We start from the raw sequence: 9,997 nt of genomic DNA on the forward strand, positions 1-9,997 counted from the left end.
CACCAGATGTACAGTTCCCACTGATGGCAGCTGTTGCTCTGTGCCTGTACTGGGGCTCTGGAGGAACATCCAGCAGCCAGCTCTGAGATGCCTACGCATCTTGCCTTTGGTCCCACAGGAGCCAGGTGATGAGGGCAGGAATAGCACCTAATTCTGCAGAGTATTAGCTGTAAGTAAGAGACAACTGTGCCCCATCTGGTCTAACTCACTGCATGCATTACAACCTATGCATCCCTGGAAACATTCAAGGCCAGGTTGGACAGGGCTTTGAGCAACCTGATCTAGTTGAAGGCGTCCCTGCTCCTTGCAGGGAGGGTTGGACTAGATGACCTTTAAAGGTCTCTTCCAACCCAAATCATTCTATGATTCTATGATTGTATGCAACAACGAAAGCATCCTTCATCATTCGGATGTGACATGTCACCTTAGTTCTGGCTTTTACCAATTTGTAAGAGCTTAATTTTGTGATCTTCAACACTTTCTGAACATTCTTTTTGTAAGTTAATAGGCTTTAAAATTCAAGACCAGTCACAGCACATCAAGCAGAAGAACTTCTACCTTTTCAGCCATGCTAACAGAGGATGCAACAATTTGCTAGGTGGTGTCCCAGGTACCAGCTACCAGGGTAAGACTGGGCATGGCAGCAGTGCCAGGTGTCCTCTGATACTGATGGAAGGCACAGCTCTCTGGTGACCTTCAAATGCACAAAACTTAAGCTCTGGTCCAAGTAAAACTTGGCCACCAAGGCCAGAGGGACTGGAAAAAGGTGATTACTGGTCATAAACATTAGGTAAGCTAAGAGGGGATTCCTGCCTCATGCAGAGGGGATTGCTGGGTGAAGCTGGGGTGAAGGAGCTCCTCGGCCTTTCTAGTCGAGGGCTGAATCTGGGCCTGACCTTCAGCCTGTATCTTTGCTTTCATGTTGCAATCATCCAGTCACTTCTCTCTGTGTTTGTTTGAAAGGCTAAAGGCCAAGAGCTAGATAAACTTTGGATTTAACTTTAATTCATGATCAAAGGACAGAAGTGCAGTTCAGTACTTTAGCAGCCCTGCTTTTGGCAAGTTGCCACAGCAATAGTCGGGGAGTCTGGGATTTAATCCTACTTTGTGTGCTCTAGATGTGAGACAGCCCTTGTTTGCCCAGCACTGCCCCTGTCTCCTGTCCTACCATCTGTCCCCAACACCAGTTTCCAAGCGGTGCCTTCTCCTCCTTTTACCTGCTCATTCCTATCCCTTCTCTGGATACCTTCTCTCACACTCCATTCTCCTTCAGCCCCAGTGCTCAGCTCCACTTTCATCATCATTCAGTTCATATGCTTCTTGGACTACTGAACTCTTTTGAATTCATTACTAGCCAGTCCCAGCATCTAGTAACACATTTTCCCCATGCAATGTCCCAGGGACTGAGGGACCCAGCAAGTCCTCCAGTCCGTCCAGCTTATTTGCCTCATTCTACCTCTATCCCTTCCTTGTCTACTTTTTCTTTTTTTCTTCTTTTTTTTTTTTTTTTTCCACTTTGGCGTAAGCATGCAAAAGAGAAAGTCTTTCTGTTCCTGATTCCTCTGTTTTGTGCTACAGTGGTCTTTGGAAGACTGACTGCAAGCAGAAGGTAGGAAAAAAAGGCAAACTCACTATAGCCACCAAATCCTGAAATGAACTTTCATAAACTCAGAGAGGGATGGGCTTGCCTAATAAAGATAACTTTCACTATAGGCTATGGTCTGAGGGGCATGTATGATAAAGATTTATTTAGAAAAGAGAAATATGACCTCTCATTATGTAAAATAGGCGCATTAAGTCAAACTGCAATGTATTTGCTTGCAAAACATAATACTAAGAGTATTATTCTCTCTAAGGGTCAGAAGAAATAGGTCTTTTCAGGCCCCTTTCTGATAGTCAGAGGGCTGGAAACAGTAGAAAGGAGCTCCAAAAGGCATGAGTTTTACCAGTCTTCTTTCATGGCCCAGAGGATATAACTAAGGGCTGGCATCCTGTGGACTCCCTGATGAACTCTGGCATAGGACTTCTTTGAAAGATCAGACTTCTTAGATTCGATCAGTCTGACCCTCCTGACCACTGGAGCAGATGGTCCTCTCCAAAGAGGTTAAAATGATTTGTGAAAACTTAGGACACCAATCAACAAATCAACTGGAAGAATAAGTCAATCTTAGTTCTGGTGAGCAACCTGTAAAATGCCAGCTCACATCAGTGAAATGTGTGTAGTCACAGCATATTGTCATCAAATAAATCATTGCGGCCAAAAGATTACAGTGCAGATCTAGCAGAGCGTGGATGCAGAAATCAAAGTGACAGAGGGGAAAGGAATGTTTTTAAATTCCACGTTGCAAATATATAAGTAATAACAACCTTCAAGTCATGTCATAGGTGGGATAAACCAAAAACAGAAAGTGGAAGGGACTTGGCCAATGCCAGTCACGTGGCTTTTTGCAGAACCAGGATCAGACTGGGCTTGCCAACCCGCAGCTCGCATCCTTCCCCCAGGCCTCTCTACATATACTGCTTCAGCTATAAGAAACCACAGGAGAGGCCTCAAAGCACAAAATATTCAGGAAAACTGCTTTGCTTGGTGAGGAATTAGGTGTCAAGGCTAGTGGTGAGCTGTGCAGTATGGCTGGTTGCATGGGTGCAACAGAGTCTTGCAAATATAAGGGTTCAGTGGTGTGGAGGGGTTGTCCCTCATCCCAAACAGTTGTTAATCCCATGCTGACTTTATGCTAAAAATGGCTTTTTCTCACCTACTCCTGAGAAACATGCCTTCCTGTTAGATTTTGGTTCAAGTCTAAAACTTGAATTAAGGCAAAACAACCTCACAAAATGACAGGGGGACAGCAGCTTATCATGCTATGGAGACTCAGATCCAGGAAAAGAGGCTGAGCAGCAGCCTTGCTGGAGACCTGGGCACCAAAACTGGAAAAGTGTTGAGGCAGCATAAACTACCTTTAAGATCTGTCTTATTAGTGTGATGTCTTCCTGTCTTTAAAATAAAGAATTTGAATGTGCTATTCAGAAATACTAAGTGAACTTCTGGCCTCTCACTAGTAGCTAAAAATAAAGACCACGATACACTTAATATTTAACTTCTTAATATGTCAACTTCAGATATATATAGATTATATAGATATAGGTACAGATATAGATACAGATATAGATACAGATATTAATATAGATATATTATTATACAGATGTATAATATACAGATATTATATAGATATATATTCTAGCTCTGAGCATATATTTTGTTGAGCAATTTATCCACAAACATAATTTGCTTTGCTAATGCACCCCTGAAATGCACTTATCAAATACTCTGAGTGCATACATTCAGACAGCATTGCAAACTCTTTGCTGTTCTTGATCTGTGCTGTGAGTTTGCTCACGTGAATGACATGCAAAATTATTACCAGATCTACAAAAAGAAAATGCAAGTAAAATACAATTAATTTCTGCTGCAAATTTTAAAACTTTTTGGTCTGATAATGGCAGTAAATACGTTAGATTGATTTTAAAATATTTATTAATAAAAAGGGAGTATTCAGAAATAATGGTTTTACAGTGTAATACTATGTGCTGTACAGCAAATGAAACTTATTCTGAGTAATATTTGAGAAACTTATTAATGTTTCTGTTCTTAGTCGTTGATAGTATACTTCCTAACATATCCTGATTGAAAAAGTATTCATTACTTTGTGGTAAGCTTAATTAAGTAGCCTTCAGCAGTTAACTAGGTCTCTTTCAAGTTGCTATGTACTTTGATCTATGCAACAAATCAATTTCAGGGAACAGTATGAAAACCTTTGGAAACAAGCCACATTTTATGGAGAAATAGCTCCAACACTCATCTCTAAACAAAGAGCAGAAACTACTGGCATGTAACTCAGGAATGAATGAATCAAACAGGTTTGATCAGAGTAACCTTCCAGCCATCACAAAGTTTACTTTGTTTTGTTTGGCCAACAGTAGAGCATAGAGAACAAGTTCAGAACTTTTGTAATAATCAAAAATTTATTGAGAATTTGTACAGAAAAAAATAACCATGTACAGAGAGGTAAGCACTGCTCAGGGAAAAGGCTTGTGTATTTTACAGTCAATGGTGGTTTATAGTCAAAATGGAACCGTGCAATGTTAGGTAAGTTCAGTGTCTAAGAGATAAAATATTAGTTTTCCCTGTTCAGACTGGTCTTTGTGAAATTGTCCCATTACGAGTCTCCAACCTACAACAGAAAAAAAAAAGAGAGCATTTTAATGTTATTCTAAAGAAAAAAGTACAGGTTATGATGACATGTTGATGGTGTTCATGCATAGTTATACTAGTTGAAAATTGGAAATGTAGCATTTAAAACACATGAAGGCAAGACATGACTTCTAATCATGAGATTATTCATCTCTCTGTTAAAAGAAACAGTAATGTGGAAGGTACACTAACATCAAAGTACAAATATTTCTGTGATAAAGTGGCGAACAAAGACAACTTCTCTAAGATGCAGTGGGCTTAACACTTGAGCTGTCCATGCTCAGTGTTTGACATTATAACTATGTTCCGTTATAATTTCAAATATCTCTTCAGCCCTATGGTCAAACCTGTTTGGCGCTGCCTAAGTTGTGCTGCTGCCCATCTACTGACAGTCTGTTGAATGGGATGATTTTCATTGCTGTTTTCTTCATGGAGTACCACCGGTCTCGCCAGGTCGCCCAGATAATGCCATTGTCATATCCAGATGGTTTGGCATCTTTCGATGTGTACACACCATCTAAAAAGTATCAGTTGGAGCAAAACAGTTAGTTGCTTTCTGAAATAGTTAATGTGTCTATATATTTTTCCGCTACTAACATCTCCACAGCATCCCTGGGCATGCTAACAGGCCCTGCTCACTGCTCTTCTCGCTCTACTTTGCTTCTCTCAGGACTGATTCTCCCACTTTGGGCTGGAGAGCAGCCATAAGTTCCTACTGTTGGTGTTAACAGTTATTGCAAAGAATGGGCTATGCCAGCTCTGGGAAATCCAGATGGCAAAACATACTCAATGAAAGTGATCCATTTCTCTTTGTCACTGAAATACAGTGTCCTGAGTTATAGGTATTTAGAAGATACTTTACCTATATAATATACGCCATTGAGGTGGGCAGCATGGCATCTATTCATCCACCATCCAGATCCATCTTGCTCAGCACAGTTGCCAGCGAAGTGATCGTTGTCGTTATCATAGGTACTGAACTGCATGCCATTATGAGAGGTAAAGGATTTGTCACTTGGATTGTCTCCAAAATCAAAGCCATCAAAGGCATCCCCAGCTTCACCACCGATAAAGTAGGCATAAGTCAGTCGATACTTGTCTTTCTCAGTTCCCACTTTGAATACTGCATAGTCAGCAGTGCTGTTAACAAAGGAGAATGGTGGATATGAGAATCCTGCATTCCCAGTACATGCACGAATGAAAAATACATAGGTGTTAGAACTGCAGAAAAGGCATTTATGGCAGCCTAGCGTTTGAAAAGGAATTGGTTTTGCATGATTGTGTGCCTCAGTTCAATGACAGACATCCAACCAACTTTTGTGCTCCAGCATCAGACATGTTTTCTGACTACTAGTCTTCAGTGATGTATGAATGATCTACGTTATATAAACACATATATATATGTGTGTATCCCAGGTTCATAATGCTTAGGCTTACTTAAGTCAGGAAATTCTTGGTGGGAGGAAGGAGCGGATGTCTGAAGAAATTGCAAGGATAGTAAGCCCTCCTAGAGAATGGAATATATAGAAAAAAAAAAAAGAATAGAATAATTCAGCTGGAAGGGTCCTGAAATGATCGTCTAGTGCAGAAGATGCAAAAGATGTCAAGAAACTTGAAGAAACAGATTCCTTCTGTTTCCCAAATAAACTAGGGCTTCGGACATGCACGTGTGGCTGGCAACAAGTCACACACGGTGACTGCTGTCACAGTTGTGAGTTCAGGAGCCAAAGCAGTGTCCTATGCATGTGAGCAGGCCTAAGGGCTCATCATTTTTTCAGAGCGCTGTACAAACTGATGCAGCAGTGGGAGCAGTAGTTTTAAGCTGTCATTTTCAGAAGTGTCATGAGTAAATACCTTTTTTTGCCACTCCAGTCCTCCAGTTCTACTCGTAAGGTGTATGGCAGAGTGGATTGCGTAGTTATTAAATGAATCTTTTCATTGCCTAGCCAGAACTCAGTGGTGTCATCTGGAGACAGATGCCCAAACCCTTCCTTGTACTGAACCCAATTTTTCTTGAAGTCCTCGCTCCCATCCAGTCTCTGGGGAAAACAAAACGAAAACAAGAACTTCAGTCAAAAGATATGTATCTTACATAGGTAAAAAAACCCAACAGTGCTGATGCAATAAGCTTGCTCATGGTAATAATACGTAAGTGGCATACCCTCTGCAATACTGTCCAGCCGTTGCCATATGAGTCAATCTCACAGTAGACTAGGAATTGTTGCTTGGCTTTTTGAGGCTTGATAAAGTAAAGACCACTTTTTCTGGCACCTTTATTTGCAATGTCTTGACAATCTGAAGTAAAGATATTCAAAGGATGGTTACTAATCTGGCTACAGTTCTATCCTCACATCTATTTGATATTGTAACTTCCTTAGTGCATGTGTCTTTGTTGCTAAGTTAGCTATTTAGTCCACATACTTTAATGTCATTGTCATAAAAAATCCTACTGAAGTCACAGGACTTGTGTAAGATGAGGAGGAATTTAGTCTCACGTAGAGTTTAAGTAACTTAAATGTAAAATATAGTCATTGCATTAATTTCTACAGCAACAAAAAGGCAATTTTGGAGCTAATGGAATAATCAATTTTTTTTCAGGTAACTCAGTAGAAATGTGATAATGAGTTATCTTCTGTTTGTCCTATGTCCATGGAAACTCTACTCATGTTCCTCATGTTTAGCATACATTTTGGGATAATCATATTTTGTCCAAAAAGGCCAAAGAGGCAAGCGAGACCACTGTTCCATCTGAATGCCTTCTTTGCTGAGCATCTACCTAGCACTTATATTGATCCAAGCACTGGTTTCATAACTTGCAATCTTACATATCTTTGCAGAAATCTATGGCCCATAAGATTACAAATAACTCATCGCTGTAATGCCCACTGGCAATACTTGCAACTGAATTAACCCTCCACCACACAATAAGAGTTTTGTGCACCTCTTCCAGTTGTCTCCTGTATTTCAGCCGTGTCCCTGCACGGCTTCTGGCAGAGTGGCTCAAGCTGGGCAATCTTCTCTTTCAGCTGTGCGATCCTGTTGCTGTTCAATATATGTGTATCTGTCAACTGTCTGGAAAGAGACATAAAAATGGCTTGTTGTTTCAGCTGTTTCTGAATGTGTCATACACATTGCCCTGCACACGTGCCTCACCTATGTACCATACACCCCTGTAAAAGGGGGCGCCTCTCTTAGTACTGATACTTAAAGTTGAGGAAACTAGCCAAAATAGGAAAGCACGTGCTTAACCTTGTGCAAAACTTGACTCTAATCAGCAAAACTCAAATCATTAATTAATGTATGAAGATAACTCTATGGAAAGTTTTTCTTTGTTCTCCTGAAGGAAATGATAAATTATTCCTCTTTAATTATGGATGCATTTGTAAAACATAAATGCTGTGAATAAAATGCTGCAAGTGTCAGAATGCCTAAATCATCTTTGATATAATGTTACAGAAGTGGAGATTTTTCTACATTCAGGTCAAAAAACGTATCATTGAGATTTAGAAAAGTTAATGATGTTTTCAATTTTATTTTCAGTGTCAATTTGCAAAAGACTACCACTGAATTTATAGTTACTTATGATTTATATCAATGTAACTGACCTGATTTTCATGGATATATGCAGCAAAATTAGCCAGAGTGCATGATTGTACAAATAGTCCACACACTCTGCATTACAGCACAAACTCATATTAATAAAATCTCCAAAGTTCATTAAAAACATTTTAGGAGTAGCTGGCACAGCAAAAGAAACATAAATAAAAATATCCCCATGCTTCCTGACATTCTTATCTGGCACTCCTTGCACAGTTAATGGCTTATGCAGAGGAGCAGAGAATGCTGAGGAGCCTTAGCTGCACTTGAGAAAAGAACAGAAAGAAAAGGATTTGGATTGTCAAGTGATATAAAAGGTGGAAGATACCTACTGTATAGTATTTTCATGAGACAAGATAGTGTTTTCATATCTGATAATTTCTTCAATTATTTTCTTTGACTTTTTAGTAAAATCTTCAATTGTATCTGTAGAACAGAGAAAGATATAAAATTATTGTAATTAGGCAAATTAAAAACCAAGAAAACTACATAAATGTTATTTTTCAGTTGTGTAGCTATTTTTGTATTCTCACTTGGTAGTGTCTGCTTCTCTGGAGGATAGAGGGTTTGGATATGTTGAATCAAATGTTCTGCTGTTCCTGTGGAGTTAGCAATTTGCCGCAAAATTCTCTCCATTTCCTGCAGGTCGTTATCCATAGTGAGATGGTATTTATTGAAGAAATCTGCAATGCCACAGGTCGTCGGGCAGTAGCTACCCTAAAGAGGAAAGAATCATAATTGGAAATGTTTCACAAGCAAAAAAAAGGAAAGCAGAATATTTGGGCAGGGTAACTTTCAGGCAGTGCTTATACAAAAGCTTGTGGATAAAAAGGGCAGGCATTTGCCACTTTGTCCACAGCGTCTGAATTTGCAGAGGTAGTTTAGTTTCACACCGTGTGTACATACACACACAGAGCAAAAAAATGGTGCGTGGTGCAGAGTCCTCTGGAGATATGCTTTTTGTGCAGCCTGCCCTACAGTTTTACCAGGCGTATACCTCTATTAATAGATAACGGGTTTAAGGACAGTGCATTTAATAAGTATCGAAAATAACAATGAAGATCAAATAAAGCTGCAAGTGATAATGGTAGTTAATAATCAGCGTAGGAGAGCTTTAATTGGACTCTTAAGATAAAAGAAAATTTTTCAGGTACTTACAAATCGTTCATCTAATATGCAGCAGTTTTCTCTGGTAGCAATGTACTGAAGAGAAGAAAGAAGACCATTTTCAGTGAATTTTCTCTGACAGCGCTTTCCGCATCGACATGTTTCCTAACACTGTCTCTTCACTTACCGCCATGCTGGCAGAAAAGAGCAGGGAGAGGAGAGGCCCCAGGGGAGCCCAGCTGCATAACCTCAGCACCATCATGTTTGTCCCACTGGCCGCTGCCGACTGCTCGGTGTGAGCGGTGCAGTCAGCAGCCGAAAATGTTTGACCCAGCACAGGGCGGCAGCGGTTTAAGGGGGCAGGTTGAAGCTGGGGGCGGGCACTGGGAGGTGGCGGGAAGAGGTGGGGTAGGGGGTTGAGGTGGCTTCCCAGAATTTGCACACATCTCTTACTCCTCCCATTTTCAGAACCTGCTTCCCACTTATCCTCTTGATCTCTGCCTCAGACAGGAGGTCTCAGGGGAGGTGGGAAGGTGAGACAAGGTATGGAGATGCTACTTCCAGTAACACGAGTGTAAGAAGACTCACACATGGCTTCGGGATGGGGCTGGCAGAAGTTTCACTCAAATAGCACAAGGAAAAGCCACAGTAACTCTCTGAATTACATGTAACAACTACCAATAAATTAACCATAAATACTAAGAATATTTTCAAGTTACATAGCACTTTCCCGCTACAGACCTCAATGTGCTTTGCACAGAGAATCAACATAATTTGCTGTATTCTGTAGATGACAAGACTGAAGCACAGAAAAGTATGAAGTCACATTGGGCAGTGGCATATCTGGAAAAGAAGCCTGTGGTATTTCTCACCGGCAATGAAAGCATGAATCTTCCCTATCCTTCAATTCAAGGACTCCATTTCAATGACTTAGATCAAAGCTTCCTTGCTGGAGAACTACTGTTTTATCTGCTGTATTCAATACACCTACAAGACTGGTGACAGGCTCCCTCTTCTGCTATGGGCTTTATCCCAGACAAA

At 40.5% G+C, this 9,997-nt stretch overlaps 1 protein-coding gene across 1 annotated transcript; it reads right to left on the bottom strand.

The window, feature by feature from the left end:
- Positions 1 to 4,004: 4,004 nt before the first annotated feature.
- Positions 4,005 to 9,278, bottom strand: FGG (fibrinogen gamma chain). The gene is made up of 10 exons (XM_010120214.2): positions 9,144 to 9,278; positions 9,008 to 9,052; positions 8,383 to 8,566; positions 8,182 to 8,275; positions 7,194 to 7,324; positions 6,414 to 6,547; positions 6,107 to 6,291; positions 5,115 to 5,392; positions 4,600 to 4,769; positions 4,005 to 4,232 (listed from the first exon to the last, which is right to left on the bottom strand). The coding sequence occupies exons 1-10, from the start codon at positions 9,216 to 9,218 to the stop codon at positions 4,218 to 4,220; spliced, it is 1,311 nt and encodes a 436-aa protein (XP_010118516.2). The 5' UTR covers positions 9,219 to 9,278; the 3' UTR covers positions 4,005 to 4,217.
- Positions 9,279 to 9,997: the final 719 nt, after the last annotated feature.

Source organism: Chlamydotis macqueenii, chromosome 4 (assembly GCF_036417535.1).
Source record: "Chlamydotis macqueenii isolate bChlMac1 chromosome 4, bChlMac1.mat, whole genome shotgun sequence".
Lineage (NCBI taxonomy): Eukaryota > Metazoa > Chordata > Aves > Otidiformes > Otididae > Chlamydotis > Chlamydotis macqueenii.